This window comes from Molothrus aeneus, chromosome 5 (assembly GCF_037042795.1).
Source record: "Molothrus aeneus isolate 106 chromosome 5, BPBGC_Maene_1.0, whole genome shotgun sequence".
Lineage (NCBI taxonomy): Eukaryota > Metazoa > Chordata > Aves > Passeriformes > Icteridae > Molothrus > Molothrus aeneus.
Window position 1 is genome coordinate 54857028 of NC_089650.1, and position 25089 is coordinate 54882116.

At 43.8% G+C, this 25089-nt stretch overlaps 1 protein-coding gene across 6 annotated transcripts in view; it reads left to right on the plus strand.

Annotated features, from left to right (window-relative positions):
* CELSR1 (cadherin EGF LAG seven-pass G-type receptor 1) overlaps positions 1–25089 on the plus strand; it is a 164709-nt gene that overhangs the window by 48401 nt on the left and 91219 nt on the right. For all 6 annotated transcript variants that reach the window (XM_066550785.1, XM_066550791.1, XM_066550786.1 and 3 more), the window contains exon 2: positions 19559–20197. In XM_066550785.1, the coding sequence (XP_066406882.1) occupies positions 19559–20197 (639 nt within the window). The remainder of the gene's footprint in view (positions 1–19558; positions 20198–25089) is intronic.

The following is a 25089-nucleotide window of genomic DNA, read 5'->3' on the forward strand; positions in this document are numbered from 1 at the left end:
ACTCAGCTCTCAGAGTGAGCCCTGAGTGTGCACTCTGCTCTCAGAGTGAGCCCTGAGTGTGCACTCTGCTCTTAGAGTGAGCCCTGAGTGTGCACTCTGCTCTTAGAGTGAGCCCTGAGCGTGCACTCAGCTCTCAGAGTGAGCCTGAGTGTGCACTCTGCTCTCAGAGTGAGCCCTGAGTGTGCGCTCTGCTCTCAGAGTGAGCCCTGAATGTGCGCTCTGCTCTCAGAGTGAGCCCTGAGTGTGCACTCTGCCCTGACCCCTGAGTGTGTGCTCTGCCCTGAGCCCTGAGTGTGTGCTCTGCTCTCAGAGTGAGCCCTGAGTGTGTGCTCTGCCCTGAGCCCTGAGTGTGTGCTCTGCTCTCAGAGTGAGCCTGAGTGTGCACTCTGCTCTTAGAGTGAGCCCTGAGTGTGTGCTCTGCTCTCAGAGTGAGCCCTGAGTGTGTGCTCTGCCCTGAGCCCTGAGTGTGTGCTCTGCTCTGAGTGAGCCCTGAGTGTGCACTCTGCTCTCCAGAGTGCCGGGTGTGCCACTCCATGGAGAGCCGGGAGCCAGCAGTGCAGCTGGCCAGGGGAGAGAGAGGGGAATTAGAGGAGAGGAAGGAGCTAAGAGGTGAAGGAAGTCAGCATGGTGCTCCCAGCTAGATTGGCACAGGCAGCAGTTGTGAACTCGACACTCCGTGACCATCGCTCAGGTCCAGGTGGACTGGAAGTTACTTCTGTGATTCCAGGAAAAACACTCTGAAGATATTCCACTTTTACCATGTATCATTTTTATCAGTAACTAGTCTATATCAAGAAAAGTGCAGCCAGTGAAGTTCACGTTGGATTAAGTTGGCTTCTGTCATGTCTGAATCCTGCAGATGGAAGCATTACTAGTATTAACAATTTACTTGTATTTGATAAATCAATTTTAACTATGCTGACTGATGTATTTGCTCATTACTAGCACTAAACTGCCACATGTTGCTTTACCAGCTAGTTGTTCCTTTAATTCTGAAGTCCTCTTAAATCTCTTTTCTTGTAGTTAGATTCTACTGTTTCTGTATCACAGAGCTGCAGAATCTAGCATATGTGGAAATGCATAGTGTGTTAAAATTCCCTACCTCTTTACAAGGTGTGAAAAGCCAAGCCAGTTTATATTGTGGTGTGGTCTGTTCCTGATGTCCAGCTGGCTTCCTCTTATAGCTGTTTTGGGGTTTGTCCCATTTATTCACTCCCATAATGTTTTACCTCCTAATTTTCTTCATTGTCATATGGGTTTTTGTTAGCTACATCTAGCATTGCATCACTCACCCCTCTGCCTCCATTCTCTCTCTCCATTGCTAGTCCAAGAATCATTGTTCTCTGATTGGTGATATTGCCTAGGTCACAAATTGCATCATTTATTAACATTTTTGCATAGCTCACTTCTTTCCCATACCCTCTACACTGTGTGTGTGTACATCAATGTAGCTGTCACCAAGCGCTTATATTTCACTTTTTTATTTTGACTCTTCAGAGTTTCTTTAAGCCATAAAAAGGAGCAGAGAGTTGGCTTTGCAGAGTAACACATTCAGGCATTTCCCCAGGCTTGCAGAAAACCCAGATGACACAGACCTGAGAGGTATGTCTGTGTTAGGAAGATGTTTACATACTGGGGGCCTATCAGCAGTGGAGGCAAACACCAGCCATCAGTGTGCCCTGTGTTGCTTGGCTTCTTATAATGTATATTGTTGTGAGAATGTGTATTTCAGGAGTAAGAAAAACAATTATATTTTCTTTTACACTCTGTGCTGGAGCCTGTACTGAGACCTCTGAGCCAAGTGCCTCCTCTGGTGTTTTGCACTTATCTTGAAACTCTTCTGAACTGTCAGTTGTGAGCACAGGGAGGTTAGCACCCTCTTTGCTTAAGACCATTTAATCTTAGTACTAACCTTTCATTGAAGAAAGCACCCCTGAGCCCTGGCACTGCAGGTTCATTTCTGTGGCACTCCTGCATCCCTTGGCTGCTGTGCCATCTCTGCTGACCTGCAGTGGGTACCAGAGCAGTTGCTAGGGGCCCTTCTCTTGGCTTTTCTAGCCACACATTTCTAACATGATCCTGTTAAGCACTGACTTCTCTGCTGCCCTTCTCAGTAGTTTTCACTTGAAAATACTGACTTAGAAAATTCCCTGGTATTCTCGAGCTGATCCACCCTCCATATGTTTATTGTATTAATCCCAAACTCCCAGAAGGTAACATCCCATCCCATCCCATTCTCTTTCTTACAGACAGACTGCAGGTTTTGGCTCTTCACCATGACATACCAGTCACAGTCACTCAGGTCATCTCTGTGTCTCCAGCCTTTGGCTCATGTTTGCTTCTTGACTGTGAGTTAGCAGAGTTTGGGGTTCCTTGTGTCCCTTGCATGCTCTGCTCTCTGCAGGAGCTGAGGCTCAGTCAGTCTGAGCAGTCTCTAAGCCCACACAGTAAATTCTCCACAAACATATGTCCTGAGACCATAAATCCTTTTCTGCAAGAGATACCTTTGCTTTGTTACCCTTCTCTCCTTGCATTTTAGCAGCCTGCTGAGACCCAGAGCCAGGTGTAGGAACACAGGCAGCCCTAGGGGCTGAAAAAGGAGATGGTGAAAGTTTGCAAGGCTCACTCAGGGTGAGGGATGGTGGAAGGGCAAGGCCATTTGTCTCTGTACATTTGCACCTACATTAGCAGTTGGGACCTTCCCTTATCCACATGAGCATGTGAAGAAGGCATCAGTGGCTGCAGCCACTTGCACCTGCTGTCACCTGCTGTCACCTGCTGTCACCTGCCATCACTGGAGGGCAGTTTCCCAGCAGTGCTTCAGAAGAGAGAAGTTTATAGTGAGCAACCAGAGGGAGGACTTTGTGGTAACTCTGGGAGGTGGAAAAAGGGGCAGACACTGAGAGGAGATGAATTGTAGGGTAAATCTGATGCTGGGAGATGGAACCCTGCAGTGCTGGCAGAGCAGAGGGTAAGTGACAATGTGTCACTAGTGAAGATGCAGAGTGACCTTAATGATGTGGAAATCTTGATATACCATGCCTATAGCAGCATGGTAGCTCTCTGATGTTATTCCTTGGCTCACGAGGATCCTGTGAGCCACCACACTACTGCTTTGAGGACTATATTTGCTGTTGTTGGTGTGACAGCTCTCCTTTCTTTCCCATCTCCTTTGAGCTCTGAGGGAGGATTTCCTACAGTTTTCTTTGCAAGATCTCTGCATCTGCTCCAACAGAAGCATCAGCTTCAGGCAAGGGCTGACAGGACCTGAGCCCACACTGGTAGTACCAAACAAAAACTAATAGGTTGTTACCCTTGAATGATTAGTTTTCATATCTGCGTTCATGGTTTTCCCCTGCATGTGCTTCTCTGCCCATTTCTTTACTGACTGTTGGCAATTTGCATTTGAAGTAGCTGGCTTGAGTATCAGTAGATGTTTTGTGACATTTTGGGGTGCCAAACTGGGACCTGTTCACCTCCTCAAACATGCATCTGCCTCTTTTCCTCCTGTGCAAGTCTAGCAGCTGAAAAGAGAGGGATTAGTGTCTCTAGACAGGGCTTTCAGAAACAGACTTTAATTAAAGGTGCAGGATGGAGCTCAGTGATCACCTCTGATTACTGGTGCAAATGCTTTAAGAAGAGAAATTAGAGCAATGGCGTATTAAGAGATGGATTCTCAGGTATTTATCTCAAGCAGTTCAGTCTTTTTAAAGTGATTTGGCCAGATTCTGCTTCCTGGTGCCTGTGTGCAAACCTAAAAGAACTCCAGTACACCAAAGGTGTTCCAGAGCAGAGCAGTTACTCTGCTGCTTTGGGTAGAGACTGTTTTGAGCCCAGTGCTGCTGGGTGTGTAACTCTGTGCTTGGAAAGAGGAGAGGGAAACACCCAATTTATTTTAAAGTGGTGAGTGATAACAGAGAAATAGTCTGCTTCATGCTCCTATGACGTTGTTGTTGCCACATTATTTCTTTTGACATTTCTCAGCTTCTGCTGATGTCTTGGGATGTTGGTTTGGTATTTTCTAGGGCAGTATAATTATTCAAATCCCATGCCTTGCACAGCAGTGCACAGCATGCATCAAGTGAGCTCAGTACTTTAAAGTAATTACAGAAATATCATTATTTGATTGGCAGATAAAAACAGTTGTGAAAGAGAGGTACAAGATGCACTCAGACCTAAGGAGCCCTTCTGTACTTCCATGATCTGCAGAGTATCCTGTGCTTTCCAGATGGCTCAGTCAGTAAAATGCAGTAGATATTAAATGATGTCAAATTTAAAGAAATTGTAATATCATATCTATTGGCGTTGAGTAGTGTCTGGGTATGAGTAATGGACTGATACAAAAACCCCCTAAATTCTGATTATGAGTGTAAACATCTAAAGACAGAAAGGCGCATTAGGTAGGTAATATTAAAATGTTTCCTTTTTCTGGGTGCTGACTTAACTTTGACCACCTGTTACAGCATTTTCTGAAGCCTCGGGTTACTGCTGGAGAAACAATGTGTAGGAGATGGCTTGAGCCAACTGAGATGAGGGAGGTCACTTGCAGAGCTTGAGCTGTTTTAAAGAGCACAGGAGCCTGGTGTCACAGCACAGCTTCCTGTTCACAAGAGCCTCTTTCAAAGACAAATGTGAAAGAGTTTATCCACTAAACACGGAGCTGGCAGCAGTCCTGAAGCAAGAGCGTGGCGTTGGATTTCCGTAAGAGGAGACTGTGAAATGTCCTCTTTGCCAAACAGGTCTCTGAAAAGGACACAAAGACAAATTGGTAATTTTTTTCAGGGCTAGAATATTTTATTTTGAGCTTGAACATTTTTTGAAATATTCATAGGATTTTTTTGGTTTTGGTTTTTTTTTTAATTCTACATCCATCCTTAATTAGAAGATTGTTCTTTTTTTTTTAATGGAAACAAAGTAGAAGATATGTTTTTCAACTGGGGAAGCACTTTCAAATTTTACTGTAATGAAGTTGGAGTTCATGAAAACTTGAGTCTGGCCAAACCCACCTCACCCCATGGGCTTCATGCCCATGAACAGTTTTCCACCACGAAATGCACTGTTGGGGTTTGCTTCTGCATCAGTGCTCAGAGAAGAATGCCCATGTGAGCTGTCCTTTCCTCCCTCCATGTCCTTGTAGCTACAAATGCAGCAGCTTGTTTTTCCTGGGAGGACAGGAAGAAAAAAAAATAGAGGCGTAAAAGCCAATTTCTCTGGGACAATTCTCTGTTCCTTTAGGGGTGGTGGAGGAAGAGCTGCATCCACTTCTTGTTAGCAGTCACAGGAGTCAGCCTGAGCTGGAGATCAAGAACTTCTACAGTTTTGGAAAATTTCTGGTAGAAATGTTTCTCCACTTGATGCTTTCTGCAGACATTGCAGCCACTTGTCCTGATACTTCCATGTGCATCTTGCTCTGAGTTTTCTGGCATGAGGAATGACACCTGTGTGACAAATTGTGGAGCTGGGTTGGGTGCCAGCTGGGCATCACCGCTGGTCACCACGCTGCCCCCACCCAGCCTCCTGCCTGTGCTCCCTGTGACCTGAAGTGTGCCAAAGCCATCCCCTGCACACATTTTTGTGAATTTTGCTGTTCTTTCCAGTAATATTGTCCTGTTTGGAGCTGCTGCTGCTTCCTGTGCTGCACAGGCACGCTGGCAGCACTATAAACCTCCTGATCTGGGTTACAGCTGCTTTACCTCTCTCCTCATTACCAGCTGTCACATCCAGAGAGAAATAATTCCTTCCATGCAAATACTGAAGCTCTACTTCCCTTTTGCATGAGCCCACCTGTGAGACATTCAAAGTGCCTCAAGCAGCCAGTGCTGTGAGGTCCTGCAGCTGAGGACCACTGTGAGTAGGATCTGGCTGTCTTAGCACCCACCTCAGGGATCAGCAGGTTTCCTGCAGGCTGGGAAGCAGGAGGGGGTTTCTGGTTGGCCCTGTGGAGAGAAGGAGAAAGTCTTCCTCTGTGGGATGTTTTTGGGGTTATTAATGCAGTACACTGACTGCAGGTGTTAAAACTGAGTGGTTTTTCAGCATTTAGGAAGCTCTCTCATGAAGATGCTCACTGGCTAAATAGAGAAATATCAGGGCTAAATATAAACAGAACTAAAGAGGTTTTTGAAAACTGAGAAAATTTAAAAATAGCTGAAATATTTTTTTTTTTTCTGAGAACTTTGTCATTGAGTTGAGCCAAGGCATAAGCCTAATTTTATAAGTGGAGAGAGAGAATGAATGTCTGGACTCAAAGGCATGGTCCAAAGAGCTGATGTACTGTCTGTCCAGTTGCCCTCAGAGTTTAGGTGGTGAAAAGAGGTGCTCTGGACACTGAAACACAAAAACTTTCTACTAATTAAACTTCTGCAATTGTCTGAGCTCTTGGGAAGTAACTCCACAGTGTGAAGCATCCTGCAGGAATTCAGATTAGGTCTTTGCATGGAAAAATCCTGATTTACAGACATTTGCTTTTCACAGTACAACTAAATTTTAAAAACTATATTTTAAAAATAAAATTAGTATTTCTATTCTCTCAGTGATAACATTTATCTCATTCCATGCCTACAAATGGAGGACACGGGTTTGGTATGTTTTATAGAAAAGTGATAGGATGAACCTCTACTAATGCTTGGTGAAATTTCATCCTTGTGACTCAGTGGTTTCTCAGGAAGCTGCACATTCTTGAAATTGTACCAAAGTAGTCTCAGAGCTCAGGCTGAAGGCTTCATGTCCAGCAGTCCTGTAATGGTCAGGCTGTGCTGAGATCAGTGGGATTACAGGGGTAGGGATTCCTAGAATGAAGATTTTTGTGTTTTACTAGAGTGATTTACATTTTAAGGCTCAACATTAATGGTGAGAATTTTTGAGTATATTTTACATATGGTCAGTATTTTATACTTTTTCATAAAACATAACTAAAACATTGAAAAATAATAGCTTTAAAGATATTAATAGGAATCTACTGGTACTATAATGAAGGAGATACATAAATTCTTTAGGTTTTGTAGAATATACAAACAGCCCTGGGAAAACTCAATGTACAATGAAATATTTTTTCCTCATGAGTAGTTTATTCAACGCTAGTTGGAAAATGCTGCTTCCACAGCACCATGGAGGTCATCATATATCCAGCTTTCACTGTACATCTCCTCTTCTACACCTGGAAATTCTGCTTGGGTTGAAAGAGAAGGCTTTTCTACAGATGTTAAGATGTGCAGTGGTCTGGTGGGAGCATTAGCTACAATGGGATGCCTGGAAATGGTGAATTAATTCTCATTGAACTGGAAAAACTTTGTGCTGTCCATGATGCAGGTGTCCCAGGGAGTCACCCTGCCCTGCTTCATGGTGGGCATATGCCTGCTGTGTTTTGCCATGCTCTTGTAGTAAGGCTCTGTTTGCTGCTGAATACCCTGATCTCACCAAATACAAGTAGTCCGGATTGTCTGCAAATTTGGCAGAATAGGAAGGAAAGAGCCATTACCCAGAAGAGCAAGACAGTCATCCTGCCCTTGGCCAGAAACATGTGGCAGCTTGGCAGAGCCCAGCCTGGTGCACTCCTGGTGATGTTGTGCTAAGATCAAGCATGTATCGACAGCACACATTTTTTCTCCGTTTATCCATTATAGTAAATTCCTTTAAAGAGAATCTTGTCCTTATGGAATTTGTTGGACAGTCCTACATTAGTCCTAGAATGCAAAATTTTGCTCCAGATCTGTGTCTTACAAAGTGTCTGGCAGAAAATCTTATCTGATTCTTAAAGAAGTGAATCATGTAGTTATGACTTCATTTCTACAGTTCAGCTGAGTAGGAATCCTTAGATAGGCATTTGAGATTGCAGTATCATTTCTGAAGATCAGTGTAGTTTCTGTGTTTCACCAGTGGCTCCGAGTCACTGCCTTACCCACTTTCATCTGTCATAACTTGACCTGCCCCTTCTCTGCATGGGCTTCCCCAGATGGCGCGCAGCGATAGCAGTCGAGCTCCTGCATTCTCCCCATTTTGCATGGGCAGCTGCTTTGGCCTTTGGAAAAGTTTTGGGGAGAAAAATACCCACTACAGGTTCAGCACTATAGAAACAGGAAACGAGTGCTTTGTCTCTTTTGATTCTTGTCCAGCATTCTAGTTTTAACGGCAGGGATCCAAGAATAATCTCAGCTGACCATGCAGCCAGGCCCACCATGATCTCATTGCCAGTGGCCAGTGGTGTGTAGGTGGTTGGTTAATCAGAATGAGCTTGTTTTTGCATGACATTTTTAGAAGATTGTGTAGGTCACCTATCAAGAGAGAGTCCAGACAAAGTACCCAGCATTTTCCCTATAAATATTCCCACTGCCTGGTGAGTCTTTCCCAAAACTGTGAAAGTTTGGTAAGGGTAGTTTTACCTGTTTATTTTGTCTTCGTGTTCATACTTCTTTAAACACATGATGCTAGCAGTTTCTTTTTATTTACATTTCATATTTGCTTTAATTTATTTCCTCAAGTTTCTGATTTGTTTATTCCCTTCCTCCTCTGCTTAAGTCAGCAGACCTCAGTTAACAGAAAAGACCAGCTAAACTGGTCAGCTGAAAATCTAGTAATAAAAAGGAAAATCTATTCCCTTTGAAATCAAAAATGAAGGAAAATGTGATATTTTGTTTAATATTTTCATTCTTGAGATTTTTAATGGAATTAAGCTAGTTGAAACTCTAAATTTTTCAGACTGTGGAAGATTGGTATATTTTTTGTCAGATCCCAGTGGATGGACCGTGACGGGCCCCATCTCTTCTCTTGAATTTTATCTACTTCTTATTAAAAATTCTTAAACATTAATTGAGCTTGAGAGAGAAAGGGAGAAAAGGTAGAGTTATAAAGGCTCTGAAACCTTTTCTTTTGGATATGTGTGCTACAGGTGAGACATCTATGCCCTGTCATTGCTTCCATCAAAAAATTTGAGAACTGAGTGTTACCTTGTTTACGTGGGTCCCTCATTTTTTTGAGTTTGAGTCTGAGTCTCCTGGGGCAGAAGGAGTAGCTGAAACAACTTTTCCTGTGCCTGGTGCATGTGGAAGCTGGCATGTAGCCATTATTGCTTGCCATGTCCCAGAGAGATAGCCCTCTGTTTTTGCCTTGTATTAATTTGCAAATGCCTTAGGATGACAGAAACCACAGAAAACAAAAAAAAAGAAGCTCCTGTATGCCTAAGAACCTCTTATTTCCCCAAGCTGGGCCTCCATAGCACATGAGCACAGTCAGCAACCTGTTGAGCTACCACAGCTGAATTTTTCTGGTGGTTTTTCTGTTTCAGAGAGCTGGGCAAGTCTGCATCACCCCATTATATCAATAACTTTCAGCTGGTACACAGCTGTTTTGAAAGCTTGTCTGTAAACATAACTGTTGTCTTTCTTTCATTGTTCCCTTCTCTTTTTTCCACTCAAGATAGCAAAGCTGAACTCCATCCAGCAGGAAGTGTCCCTGTGATTTCACTGTGGGTCACAGCAAGGAGCAGAGAGCATATCTCCAGGGAAAAGCAACATGGGAATATGGAGACATTTAGAGAAATAAACCTGATGGATTTCATTTTGCTGATGCTGTTTTGAAAGGATACCTTTGAGGTTACTAATATGCAGTATGGGTACAAACAGTGAGGCAAAGAAGCAATTTCCTTAGCACTGCTCCCAGTTTTGAAACTCCCAGGCCCTCACCCCAATTCATCCCACCTCACCCTTGCCATCCTCAAAACAGTTTTCATCCATTCCTGCTTTGAAACTGCAAAGAGAGAGATTTGAGTAGAGCTCTGGCTTGCTTGGGGAAGTTCTTGCTTTAATCAGACACCATGAGTAAAAATGTTTGCAGGGGATGTGTGGCTGTGAGGAGAATGGAGGCTTTTATGGTGACCCATGGGTTGTCCCCCCACAGCACAGCCAGGCACCCCACACAGGGGCTGTCCCTTTTGAAGTGGGGTAAATGACGTAAAAGCATCTCAGGGTAAACACACTGTTCTTATGTCCTCTGTACAAAATGCATCATTTACTTGAGGAGCATGGCCTGAATGGAGATTTAACGCTGGAGCATCCCGTGACTGCAGTTGTTTGTCCAGTGCTTCCATGCATTTTCAACTCCTGTGTAGCACTGGGTACAGCTGGGGAGGTGGAGGCCCAGGAAAAGCCCTGTGGCTGTGGGGTGAGGGGACAGCAGTGCTCCCTGTGCCTGGGCTTCACACACCTCAATGCTGCTGGCATCTCTGCCTGCCCAGCAGTGCCCGCCAAGCCACCGCTGCCACCGCCACAGCACACTGTGAGATGGGGCTGCAAGCCATGAGAGTCTGCTGGGAAACTCTTTTGGCTAACAACATTTAGCTCTGCATTTAATTAGAATTAAAATGTGAATGATATTAAACTCCTCTTCCTTTAAAGTTCAGAGAAAATTATTGCAGTAATTAGGCAATAGTTTTGATTATAAATGAAACAAGATCAAGCTTAATGGGAGGTGCTGGAGGCCCCAGCTAGTCAGTCTATGAATTTATCTGGTGTAGCAATCTGGAGAAGGGTTTTTCAGCTGAACAGGTCAGATGAGTGCTCTAAGGTGCACAGTTTCCATGGACATTAGCATTAAATGGAAATCCTTGTCTTCAGTGGGAGTCTGGAACCAGCATTGTGGCTGGCAGCTGGCTGTGGAGAAGCAGTGGGGTGGGCTCCTGGGCTGTGCACCCCACCAGGGCTGGCATGGCCTGGACTAGGGCAGGGCTCCAGGGCTGTGCACCCCAGCAGGGCTGGCATGGCCTGGACTAGGGCAGGGCTCCAGGGCTGTGCACCCCAGCAGGGCTGGCATGGCCTGGAGCAGGACAGGGCTCCTGGGCTGTGCACCCCACCAGGGCTGGCATGGCCTGGACTAGGGCAGGGCTCCAGGGCTGTGCACCCCACCAGGGCTGGCATGGCCTGGACTAGGGCAGGGCTCCTGGGCTGTGCACCCCACCAGGGCTGGCATGGCCTGGACTAGGGCAGGGCTCCAGGGCTGTGCACCCCACCAGGGCTGGCATGGCCTGGACTAGGGCAGGGCTCCAGGGCTGTGCACCCCAGCAGGGCTGGCATGGCCTGGAGCAGGACAGGGCTCCTGGGCTGTGCACCCCAGCAGGGCTGGCATGGCCTGGACTAGGGCAGGGCTCCTGGGCTGTGCACCCCAGCAGGGCTGGCATGGCCTAGAGTGGGACAGGGCTCCAGGGCTGTGCACCCCAGCAGGGCTGGCATGGCCTGGAGCAGGACAGGGCTCCTGGGCTGTGCACCCCAGCAGGGCTGGCATGGCCTGGACTAGGGCAGGGCTCCTGGGCTGTGCACCCCAGCAGGGCTGGCATGGCCTAGAGTGGGACAGGGCTCCAGGGCTGTGCACCCCAGCAGGGCTGGCATGGCCTGGAGCAGGACAGGGCTCCAGGGCTGTGCACCCCAGCAGGGCTGGCATGGCCCAGACTGGGACAAGGCTCTGGGGCTGTGTCCCCCACAGGGGGCTGGTGTGGCCTGGAGCAGAGCAGGATGCACAGGTGGGGACCCAGCCCTGCTGCCGAGCACAGCTGGGCAGGGGAGTCTGGCCAGTCCTTGCTAACAAAGAAAACCAGCTGAGGTACAAGGAGAAGTGCAGAGCCCAGAAGGAAAATTGCTTTGCATTTTAGTTAGAAGGAAAATCTCCTCTTTAGTTAAATAGTCTGTAAGGAGCTGGTTGTTAGCATGCTCATGCTATCTTCCCACATATCATATTTCCCTCTAAGTGTCCCAAATCCCTTCTACTTATGCTTTCTGCTCAGGACAGGGATTTGTTTCCTTGTTCAACCTGTTGCTCCTGCATCCCTGTCAGCATCCCTTGCCTGTATCTCACCCCCTACAGAAGCTATAGCCCATGGGCACCAGGTACCTGAAGAGCAAGAAGTGATTCTGTGGGAGGGTGTTCAAGGAAATGAGGTCTATCTTCAGCCTTGCTGCAGTTAGAAGTCAAGAAGGCTTATTCCTGTCAGCACATCCAACTTGCTTTACCTCCTACCCTCTGGAAATGTTCCCCCAGACTAGTGTTATCAACCCAATTAACATTTCAAAATTCTCAGCTTGCAGGTGCTGGTTTCAGAACAGCAATCTTGTACAATGTTGAGCAATCCAGTTGGCATCAATTTGTTCTTAACCCCTGTTCAAGCTGCAGACTCAAATATGCTCTTTTTCTTTTCAGTATTGTGTACAAAGTACATAATCCTGAGCAGCACAGGCTACATTAAAGATAATGATGCCAAAATTGGTTTGTTTTTTCTCTTATGCACGTTGGGAATTCACAGTTGCTTTATGAACAATTTATCCTCCCACAATTTGGGTATTTTTAGCTGTTTGATTTAGCTGGTACAGCTATGGCTGCTGCCAAGGGAACTGTGGGGTGAGAGCCCCAAGTGCCGCTGCCCACTCTCCCCAGGTGTCCCAGATATTCATCTTCTTTGCAAAAAGAAGTACATCAAGGTTTGACTTGAAATTAAGAGTGCCTGCATCTTCTGTGAGCAGAAGAGGTGGCTTTGCCTGGAATGTCTGAACACACTTGTTGGGATCATTGCTTGCAATGACCCTGACATCATTTCACAAGTGGGGATGTGGCTGATGCTGCCATGGGCAGTGCAGTGGCAATGCACAGCCGTGACCCAGGTGCATACCCTGTGGCCTGGGTGGCCTGGGACAGACCCCTGGGGTGCTCTGAGTTGCTGCAGTGGCAGCAGGAAGGTGCTGGAGGTAATGTGGGTAATGCTGGTTTAAGGAGAGCTGGTCACTGGCACAGTCACACATTGGCACTCTCTCTGCCAGGGTGGACTATTGCTTGTCTTCCATCAGTCTGCCAGTCTTGCTGTAGTTAATCCCAGACATCTTCTTTTCCACTAAAGACATGTCTCACCCCTTTCTTGCAGCTCAGTCAGGACCTGCCAAGGTACTTGCATACACCATGTACCTCAGCTGCCTGTCACACTTCTTTGTCTTCCCTCTTCCTGTGAGTGCTCCAAACCTTCTTTCCTCCAAATGAGAGATGTTGAGGTACAAATTCAGACACCTGATTTTAGGAAAACCCTTTCCACCTTTACAACTCGGGAGGTGCTGTGCATGGGGCATGTTTCTAGTGTCCACACGCTTGCCCTGCTCATCCCTCATGTTTTGCTTTCTGCTCTTTTGATTTTTCAACCCTGCACCATTTCCTGGGCAGACTGTTCTTGTCTGGGGCTGCAGGGTTGGGAGTGAAGCTCTGTGTGAGTGCACTGGCAGTGACTCTGGGAATTAGGCTCTAGGCCAAATTTTGGCAGGGAATGAAGTCCACTGAAGTCCACGGGTATCTTCCTGTTGGTGTCATGGGCTTGGGAGCAGACCTGGACTTTGACATTCTTCACAGCAGCAGTTCCAACATGAACCTTTGGCATTGTGTGAATAATAGATAGTTATTTTTATATATTGTTTCCAAAGCCGACAACTTGTGTTGGCAGTCAGTGCTCCTAAATGCAGGGAGCTGACTGGCAGCCTGAAACAAAGGGACAAAATCAATAACATAAGCTTCATGTGGCCAAGGACAGTCTCCATGTAGTTGCACCCAACTTGCCATCAGAATTGCTCACAGAATTGCTCATCAGCAGTGTTTCCCATTCCTAGGAAAGGAGGGCTTTGACAGAATTCATTAGTGCCTGCCTAAGAAATAATATATTACACACAAAATGTTATGTTTTTTACAGCAAGTGATGGAGTGTATTTCTCATGGATGTTACTTTTCTGTTACTGTACCATTTTAAATCACTTTTCTCTAGCAAAAGAGACCTTTGCACTTTGAGCTGTTCCAGCTACAAAACAGAGACTCTTTAGGGACACAGAGAGGATATTTGCCACTGGACGTTGTGGTTGTCTTTTGGAAAGCTAAGACCAAAGCCATCACCTGCTTCCTTTTCAAGGGTGCCCTGGGGGGACACTAAAACTGGGGTCATATACACTTTCTAACCTGAAACACTTCCTCAGTGAGACTGCTTGATAACTGGGAAAACCCAAGATGGGAGATCTTTAAATTCACAATTATGCCCATTTTGCTTTTCCTTTCTGGTCACGTCTTCCTGGTGTTTCAGGAAGGAATCTTGCTTAGGTTTCCACCTGCCATTTTCTGTGCAGTTTATTTTCTTTCAGGATATTTTCTTTGCATTATAAGCTCCTGAATTTTCTGTAACACAGAAGATATTTTAAGGAGTTTATCTTATGAGTGTTCATAGAGTTCTTATTTCTACTCATGGATGTGAAGCTTTGTAATGCCTACAGCAATGGTTTGGAAGGGACAATATTAGCACACTGATATTTTATGCATTTTAAATCTGCTCCCATGGTGGTGGAAGCACAATGCAAGAAAAGGAGTCAGCTCTGCAATGGTGGCAGATTCTCTGAGGCAAGCTAAAGCTCAGGGCAGGACTGTGCACTCTGTCTCACTTTTATTGACACATGTTGATTTTTTACTGCTGTTTGCTCAGTGGGAAGTGTGGTTTGGGTGCCAGCCCTGCTCAGACAGGCAAGCATTGCCTGCAGTATTCATTTCTGTGACCTGGTGCTACTGATGTGCTACTGACACCCAAGCTGTGGAGAGGACACTAAAAGCTCAGCATCCTCATCAGTAATTCCAGGTTTAGTGCTGGGCTGGGTGTGTATTCACTCCTGTATGTAAAGACATGGCTGGAAGCAATGGGGATGCAGCTTTGGTTATTCCAAGGCCTGTTACCATGCAGTGGCTGCTACCCATGGCCACAGCTGCTTCTTATGATCTGGGAAGAACAAGAGGTTATTTGAACCTGTGGATTGCTAGCCAAGGATTTTGCATGGCTGTTGTACAAACTGGCATCTGCTATTTCCAGATGTGTTATAAAGCAAAATTAGAATGGGTTTGCATTGGTATATCTGTGAAAGAAAGCTCTGATGCTAAAGTATGCAGCTTTCAAAAATGGTACTAAGACCTTTATATGTAATAAGCTAAAAATAGTGTTAATTATTTATTTCTGCAAACTTAAAAAAGAAACAAAAGAACCTTTCTGGCCAGGTGCTACCATTGCCAAATATGCATTTCAGTTAAACTTAGCTGTGTTTACATTTCTAGATAATAAAATTCTTTGGTTTACAGACTGCCAGAAGATAGAAAGCTGAGATTAAAGTATCAGATTTGATAAGGTTTGTTGTAAAGTAAAGGTAATAATGAAACAATGCCTATTTAGTCAATTTTCTAGTTATTAATGTGTTTTAGAGAGCATCAAGCTTTCATCAGCCTTTCTTGTCTTCCCTTTTCTTTGTAATGCATCAGGGTATGTGTTTGCTATTAGACCTTTTCATTAATTTGATGAAGGATGAAGATGAGTAAATCTAGTTGTAAGTCTCCTCTTCATCAATGACAATGACTCAAAAGACAACAGTCTGCTTTGATTTCCACCTTGTAGAGAATGCTTTCGTGGAAATTATACATAGAATAATATTGCCAGAATAAAAATTCAGTGTGCAGGCATCACATTTGTAATGAACACATTTCTGGTGTAGCCACCAGCTGTCCAGAATTCTCTTTGTTCATTCACGGGTCTGTGAGACAGTAAGAGTCTTATTTTAATCCTTCCACCTTGTTTTTGATAAACTTGGCTGCAAAAGCTCTTAAAAGAACCTTTTATGATTTCTTAAGGACATTTGTGTTGCTTTTGTTGTTACCCCAGTGTGTCAACATTTCATCATCTGTACCCACTATTTCACAGTGTACATGTTAAATGCTATTATCCCTATTTTATGGAAGAGAAACTTGAGGACAAAGTGACAAAAGCCATTGGTACAGGGATTTAGGAGCCAAGTCACCAAGGGTGTGGTTGAATCCTTTTTCTTTCTTTGGTCTGTCCTGTGTTTCCCTTTCCTCAGGCTATCTGTGTGGCTGGGGCTGCTAAGATCCAGGCTGTCTGCTCAAATCACTCTTAGCAGGATGCCTGCACATCCCATCTGCCAGCAGGATCTGAGTGTTTAGAGCCCCTTCAGGAAGACTGCTGCACCCAGCAGGTTTGCTGAAGCCCCCACATGATGGCTGTGAGAACTGGTGACAGCTAAGCCTGGGGAATGTGTGTGCACTCATCTGTTCCAAGATCTGCTCCAAAGAGTAAAGTGCAGCCAGAATTTTCCAGTGTAGCAACTTGAAGGTTGTTTCACACCCCTGACTGAAACCATCTTGCACCTGCCATAAACATGATAGGGACTTCTTATGGCTGTATCATGAGACCTTTGGAAGCTCAGATGATTTAGGCCTTTTTAGCAGTTTGGTAGCTGCATATGGTTGGGCATTTCAAACACTGAAGGCCATGAAGTATGGCCACTCCACAAAACAGTACTTCCTAATGATAATTCTCTGGCATTTCTGGCAGGAAACCTTTTAAATATTTATGGAGTATTTCAATTGTAAATCTCAAAACACATATGTTACTGGGTATTTAGGGCTTAAATAATTTCCCAAAAAAGAAAAAAAAATCCACTTTCTTTATTGCAGTTGTTCCCAACCTCAAAGCCAATGTTGTCTGTTGAAAGTAGAATAGATACTAATTTGGTCTCATAAAACCACAGATTGTTTGAACTTTCCTTGAGTTTCTGAATGAATAGCTGATCAGATCCTGTGATGCTGCTCTCAGCCTAACTGAGATATGAAAGAGGCGCTTGTCCAGCCAGTTCTATGGCTGTGCCATTCTTTTGTTGCCTATAGCACACATGCTCTGCTCCTTTTTTACTCTCTTTTTATTTTATGCTCTGCAACAGGGTTGCACAAAGCTGAGTTGGCTTTTAAAACACAACTTCATTTTGCAGCTATATGTCTGTGCCCAGTTTTCTTTTGTGCTGCCCATGGAACAAGGAGGCTGTGTGGTATCTGACACCAGGCTTTTTTCCAGTGATTTATTAACTGTGTCAGAATAGCTGTTGTGAATGCTGGGAAGCTCTTGCATATTGTGACAGTTGATATTGATTATGACAGTTTGTAGACTCTACTGCATTGTCAGACAGTGGATCTTATTTTGTCTTATTACTATACATACCACGGGCTATAGATCATAGTGTTTTCTTAAAAAAAGGACCCATTGTCCAGCATTCTGGCTGGTATGAGGGAACTTCTGTAGCATATTGTGCAACAAATAGCAAAATAGCTCAGGCACCCTATGGGACAAACAGGCAAATGTCAATTTCTTTAGGAAAAAAAGTGAATAGTTTGTTCTGGCCTTTCAGGGGAATGAGCTGTGCAAATGATAGACATGGGTAAACTAGTCTGAGGATGTCATTTATGAAAATACTGCCAATCCTGTATTGTCTGTTGACCAGAAATCCACAGACCATATAGGAAGAGTTTGCAATGAGGATTTTGGCTACCAATAATTTGTAAAGGTTGCTTTGGGTCTTGATGGAAGCTGATACTACGGATTTCTAGAATGAGTCCGAGGAAGAGAAGAAAGAGATTTTTGCAAACTTGGGAGAAAATGAAAGCTGGTATGTGAGCTTCTGTGATGGGCCCATAGAATCATAGAATTGTTTATTTTGGAGAGGGCTTTTAAGATCATCGAGTCCAACCATTAACCCAGCCTTGCCAAGCCCCCCATTTAACCATGTCCCTAAGGGCCATATCCACACATCTTCTAAACACCTCCAGGAATGGTGACTCCACCACTTCCCTGGGCTGCCTGTTCCAATGCCTGAGCACCCTTTTGGTGGAGAAATTCTTCCTCATACTAAATCTAAGCCTCCCCTGGAGCAACCTAAGGCCTTTTCCTCTTGTCTTGTCACTTGTTACCTGGGAGAAGTCAAACAGATCACTCCAGACAATATCCCCTCCTGGTGGATTGGTTTTAGCCAGGCAGTAGTTAAAGTAGCACACAGAAGAAAAGATTTTTATATTTGCATAAAAGCTGCCTCAGTGGGGAAGAAGTCAACAGCTGAGCTTTTACAGACAACCTGATAGGAGGAGGGAGTCAAAAGCCATTTTGTTAATTATGCTGCTGTGATTTACTATATTGCTGCTATAAAACTGGAGGAAAAATCTTCCAACAATACATTTCTTTTCAAAACAAAACCGCACTTGAGATGGAGTGGTGACAGTGAGTAGGAAAGAAATAATTCTGATTTTTTCTGTTCTATTCCTGCATGACCATAGGTCATAAAGTTACACTTGGAGATAACAAACCTTAGCAAAATGACATTTAGCAGTCTATGCTGTTAGACTTTTTGATCTCACACTGATAGATTTAAACACATTTCCTGATGCAATTTACATTGATGTGATTCCAAATCCATTTCTGCACATACCTTGTGGTTTAATTGAAATCAGGCTTAATGGCAGGTTACTTGTGTATTATTATCACTGGGATACTTCAGAGCAAGGCTGTGACACTGAGCTGTGGCCTAAGGAAACTGGGCTCAGTTCTTGACCTCACTCTGGGGCTCATTTTGGCCACTCAAACCAGTTCATCTCTCTCATGAGACGAACTCATGCCCATTTAAGGTTGTTTGTTTACACTATGACATCTTTCAGAAGGAACATTTCCTACCGGAAGCCACTCTTGATCTCATCTGGGATTTCTAGATGCTGCTCTAATGCTAACCACATTTTCTGTAATGCAATCTGTATTTTAATGAGTCCCTAATGTTAGCAAGGAGACACATTTAAAGTAAGTGATTTGATTTCAGTGATGATGCAACTTCCCATTCCACACATGCATTGAAGTTAGATTAAATTTAGCACTCTCACTGTGTCATAATTATTTTCCATAATGCCAGAATAATCTAGAATTTGTACATTCACAGCACTGCTGTAAGCCTCAGGGTGTGCTGAAATTTTACAGTGGCAATTCTCAGTCCAGTGTCAGGTATTAGTGCTATATTTTTATAATTATGGGTTTTATTGCAGAACAGGCACAGCAGTATCAAAAATGCCTTAAAGGAAGGATAAAATGGAAGAGTTTTTAAATGTCACTTTTCACTACAGGTGTAGTTTATTTAAATTTTTTCTAATATTCTTAAAATATTTTTAAGTTATATAGGACAAATGAAAAAGTTCCAGCACTCAGATGTGAAGACTTATTTCCTTAAATGACTTATCTGAAGTCACAATTCTCTGTCTGTGCAGAGTTCTGGCTCTTTAAGCCTGAGACCACACCTGAAGATGATAATTTTGGTATTGTGCTGTGAAAAGCAGCAGTTATAGACTAGCAGTCACTGTCACGGGAGTCACCTTCCTCTTGGTTTCCCTTGGCCATCACAGGGCCCTCAGACTGTTTACACACTAACCCTTGCTAGTTATTTGCCTGGCATCTTCTCCAGGTGTTCTTGCCTCTTTGAGAGGTCTTGGGTCCTTTGAGTTACAATTCTTAAGAAATTTTATTTTGTTTTTCTGAGAAAAGGCAATGGTAATAACTTCAGAAGGTGGATACATTTCCCTGTCTCATCCTGGTGCCCTGAGCTGAGTGCCTTGCAGGTCTGTTTCATTTTCAGGAGGCGGTGGGAGCCTCCCTGTCCATAGGTTGAAGCCTACTCTCTGACATCTCTGTTATTTTCTCCCTTCCCTTCAGATGGTGTTCACAGTGTCACTGCAGTCTGCACCCTGCGTGTCACCATCATCACGGACGACATGCTCACCAACAGCATCACAGTGCGGCTGGAGAACATGTCCCAGGAGAGGTTCCTTTCTCCCCTCCTGTCCCTCTTTGTGGAGGGGGTGGCAACAGTGCTCTCCACCGCTAAGGATGGCATCTTCGTTTTCAACATCCAAAACGACACGGACGTCAGCTCCAATATCCTGAACGTGACCTTCTCGGCCTTGCTCCCTGGTGGCATTCGAAACAAGTTCTTCCCCTCTGAGGACCTGCAGGAGCAGATCTACCTCAACAGGACGCTGCTGACCCTGATTTCCACACAGAGGGTGCTGCCTTTCGACGACAACATCTGCTTGCGCGAGCCCTGCGAGAACTACATGAAGTGCGTCTCCGTGCTGAAGTTCGACAGCTCGGCGCCGTTCATCAGCTCCAACACGGTCCTGTTCCGCCCCATCCACCCCATCAACGGGCTGCGGTGCCGCTGCCCCCCTGGCTTCACCGGCGACTACTGCGAGACAGAAATCGACCTGTGCTACTCCAACCCCTGCGGGAGCCACGGGCTCTGCCGCAGCCGCGAGGGCGGCTACACCTGCGAGTGCTACGAGGACTACACCGGTACGTGGTTACCTTATCTGGGGCCCGTGATTTATATGTTAGACCAGCAGCCAGGCCAGCTCTGTGGCAAGCTGAAATTGCTGGCATTCTTAGGCAAAGGGAGGGAAACTCCTGGCGCTGCCTTCTAGTCACAAGAAGGTTTGTGGGTGTCACTTAGGGTGGGTAAGGCCCGTTTTCTGTGTGTGCACAGTGGTAGGAACCATGCCTTGCTCCAGGTCATGCTGGGGGACTGTCAGCTTGCTGAAGAGATTTGCACTGTGTGAATTTCTGCTCAAAATGCTTTATGCAGACACATTTCTCCTGTGTGGAAGGAAAAAGGTGGGACACATCTCCTGGTTCATGGGTTTGCATGTAAACCCATTGCGGGCCCCTTCACCTACCGGGGCACAGTGTGGGTGCAGTCTCGACAGGAGCTCCTCAGCCCTTGGTCATCAGCCAGCACAGAGCATTAGCATTGTTCTTGTTCCCAAAAAGCTGCAGTAATACACACTTAAGGGAAATGCTGTAACTCAGCTCTGGTTTGTAAATATTCAGATAAGAAGGACATAGCTGCTTCCAGGCCTGTCTCCACAGCCCGCTGAGGAACGTACTTTGCCTCATCATGGACTTGACAGCTAATAAAGATCAAAGTGCTGCTTCTCAAATACTCCTGAGAAGTTACAAAAGAATATTAGGTGAATGTTTTCTGGTGCTTCAGTAAAGTCAGTGAGATTATTTATGTATTTGAAATTGCACACGTATTTAAGCATTCTACACTGACGTGCTGCCAGCTGTAATTTACACTGACAGCTCAGCAATGTCTGCTGTGACCCCTGCAAACAAGGGGTGGAGCAGAGGGGGTTGGTTCCCAACACTGCCTCTCACTGCTGAAGTTATAAAAAACTGAAATCATAAATTATTTAAATTCTAATGTAAAAAAAATCTCGTTGATGTGGATCCAGCCCTCCAGGTGGAAGGCTTTTCCTTCACAGTCTCTGGCTTTTGCCTCAGGGCTGTCATCAAAAATGTGACTGTGGTAGGAGCCAGGAGTTAGCAAGCAGGGACATGGCAGCAAAGGAACTGGGCTTTTCCCTGCATGGGGGACAGGAGATGCTCCCTCAAATTTATGCAGTGCTTGGGGCAGCAGGACCAATCTGATAAGATGAGAAAAAATTTTTTGCCTCATGGGAGAAACCCTGAATAGAACTGTGAGATGGTTGGAATATTTGGTGTTTGTTGAGGAGTTACTTTCATGTCAAGCTTCTCATGAACGAGTTCCACAGTGAAATACATTTGAAAGTCCATTATCCATAAATACACAATACACACAGAACTGGGCATCACAAAATAGATTTTATGATCAGTAGATTTCATTTAAAATGTTTGTATACTATTGTACTGTAAATAGGAAGTAGCAAGATTCATTAACCAAAGATATGCATAAAAATGAAGTTAATGCATCCATGTCTTAGTTTTGGAATGACATGCATTCCATCACATTTTTAGAATCTCTTGCTAGAAATCTTCAGAAAAAAAAGCTAAATACACTTTTAGAATGAAAGATAATAAGCTTATATTAATAATTGATGAACGTGTTTAATACTTAATGCTGTAGTCAGAACAAACAGCACATATTTAGAAGAGAAACACCATATTATTCATACACAAAGAAAGATTTGATCTGTAGGTCTATTTTCAGTGCATAATTGTTGAGTTAAAAATTAACTGTCCTGCTGTCAGGGTATTAAAGTGGTCAGAAGTTAAGGAGGGAGCACTGCTTATAGCTTTGTTGTCTTTAGGTTTCAGAATTAGCTACACTTGAGTGAAACACTTTCTTCTGTGGAAGGATAGTTTGATCATATTCAGATTGGCCAGGGAAAAACACTTCCAACCATGACAAAGAGGGCTCTGGAATACTTTATCCCAAAAATCGATGCAAATATTGTAGAATATTTCTGTTTTGTTACTGGATGAATGCAGTAGAAATTTAGTATCTGTTCTGGGATTGGTTGAAGTTGCTTTGATGCCTTTAGGTTCCATGTTGCATAACAATGTTTTGTTCATCAAAGCCAAACATCTACCCACATATGGTGGCCATTAGTTCCTTGATTTTCAACCCCTTTACAAAGCAGGGTTAAAAATGTTATCAACAAGAAATCTTGTTTTTTAAATTACCAGAAATATTTAATGAAGGTGCATTATTGAATTTTGTCCCAATCTCCTTTAAGTATTGTTACTTTACCTATGATTTTAATAATTTAAATATATTCATATCCATTTGGAAGTTCAGTTTATGTCTATTAATCATAATATTGTGTTTTCAGCTTGGATGTGAATTTATTGTTCACAGCATTCCAGATTTTCTATCTATTTGATCTGTAAATAGCACAGGTTGGTTTCAATAGCAGCAGTGTGTTTTGGCTTATGGAATTCAGTGGCCATAAATTGGAATGAGCAGGGAATTGCCAAGTCTGAAGGTTGGAAGATTCTGGTATTACTGAAATTTTATCATGGTACAACTTGGTGTAGTAACATACCAGTATGAGGTACCTACAAATCTTTGAATAAATTGTAAAAGATGAAATATGAATGGTAATAGTCTACGAAATGCAGCCTGCTTTGGGAGCTCTCATGTTTCCATTTCCCAATTAAGCGCCTACACAGAAAAATAATTATAAGAAAATACTAAGATCTGTCATCTCTCTGGGGAGATAGGCTGCAATTTGATAAGAAATCACTACACAATCATAACCCTGTACTGATTCTATCTGACTAGTCACCTGCTAAAAATATAGTGTTTATTTCCTGTACAAGACAATTATGTCCTATCTTAATAGGATGGAATTTCCCTCCATTTTTCCACCCTGCTTTGAAGCCCTCCATTTGGTTCCATGTAATTGTTAGTCATTTACACATGATGAAAGTTTCCCTGTCTTCAGGAGTCTTCTGTTACGGGCACAAAGGTAAACTGAGCTTCCACAAGGTATTTCTGAAACCTAATTACTGCCTAGGCTGGGGTGATTTGGAATGAACTTCACTTCCTGTGATGTAAGGATGTGAGTGAGGAAGTACATATATTTTTAATCCTTTTTTTTTTCAGACCTACAACATCTTTAACTTTGTTATATACAAATCAGTGTAGGGAAGTAAGCAATGTGCACACTAATAGTTGTGCCATTGATGGCAGAGAGCTGTGTGCATGACTAAAGGTTAAAAGATGTAATTTTAGTTAAGGAAACAAATTTATTGAACACTATATAAAGCCTGTATAATTTTTCCAGCTTCATTTCATATATCTTTGAGCACTGCAGAAGCAGCTGGGATGAGCTGTAGGTGAAGGCTTGGACACAGGTGGAATTGTCTGTACTCCCCAGGGAGCAACCCCTGAAGTGCAAATGGATCATGTCATGGACACTGTTTTAGGGGCATGGATGCCACAGCAGTTCCTGCATGAGCTGTACTTCCAGCCCCATCCTGCTGCCTCCTATGGAGCACACCGCTGTGGCCATAAATCAGCACCTTTTTGGGTGTGAATTCCCACTGTTCCTGCCCTGCCATGAGTGGTGCCTCCTCCAGTGCTGTTCTCGTGGTGCTCCTGCTCAGCAGCCACCAAGACTGCTCTCCTCTATGGTCATGTTCCCAAAAAGCAAAATTTAATCAACACAGAACAAAAGCGCTCTAATGGAAAAGAAACCAGCTCCTGAAATAAAGAAGAAATTCAATGTTCCCACAGTTCTCCTTAGCATTATCACATTCTCTCTGCCTCCTTTGCTATGCAACCCCTAGCAAGGAGCAGTTTGTAGGGGAAAAAGATCATCAGAGAATTCCCCATATCCTTTGCATCTCTCCTTGGATTTCACTTCAGAGAGAGGAGAAATCTTACATGGTTGTAAATCTTCTAGTAATCAAATACAGCAATTAGAGATTTTCTGCATGTTACACTTTTTTCCCTCCTAATTTGTATTTGTGATACCATATTGACATGAGGAATCATTACATCTAATGTGCCTGCTATGAATTCAAACTTTGTGTCACGAGAAGGTAATTATAGCTGGTTTCTCAGCATCCTGCCAGAAGTTCCTAATCACATTGCTTAGTAAGTTCTCAGTGTTTGGCTCTTGCAAACATAGAACATAAAAGTAAATGTGAGGATATCTTCTGCTTTATCTTTACTTATACCCATTCTTCAGATAGTAATTTCTCAGCTCACTCTGATACCAGATTCTCCTTTTTCAGGCCAGAAAGATTTATTTCAGGGAATTTCAGCTTTGAGGTAGAGAAATCTGGCAGCCACAGTAGTCATAATGAGTGTTTTATCTCGTGCAAGAAGGTCTGAAATTCCACCCTCAGTTGCACTTCTGCAGCTTGTTGGGATCACAGGTGTGTAACAGCCAAATCCTGTACAGCAAAGCTAAATTTGATTCCTTCCTCCCTGCATCTTTAACTCCTTGTTTAGCTCATGGAAGGCTGTGGTTTTGTGACAGCAAGTATGAACAAAGGTTATCCTTACTGGCCTATAGGGCTTGACAACATTTTCAAGCAGCTGTGACCAAGTTTTTCTTTAATACAAAACACCAAACAAGAAATTCTGTCATCCACAAACTCTGCCATGAATGCAGAGACATTGTCCTTGCCATGTGACAGCTTCATTGATCATATCTCTGATTCTTCAGTCAAATATTAAGGAAACACAACGAAGATACTGCTATGTTTTGTATCATTGCTGCTTAACAGTATCTTTTAGTCTAGGCCTTCAGAGTTATGCTACTGGACTCCACATGGTTTTACATACTAAAGAGATAAAAACCTAGACAAGGTCTAATAAAACATATAGGCAATTTTAACAGTTTAAATACAATTACAGTTATTAGAATGCTGGATGATTTGCAGTATTTCCAGAATTTGAACTCTTA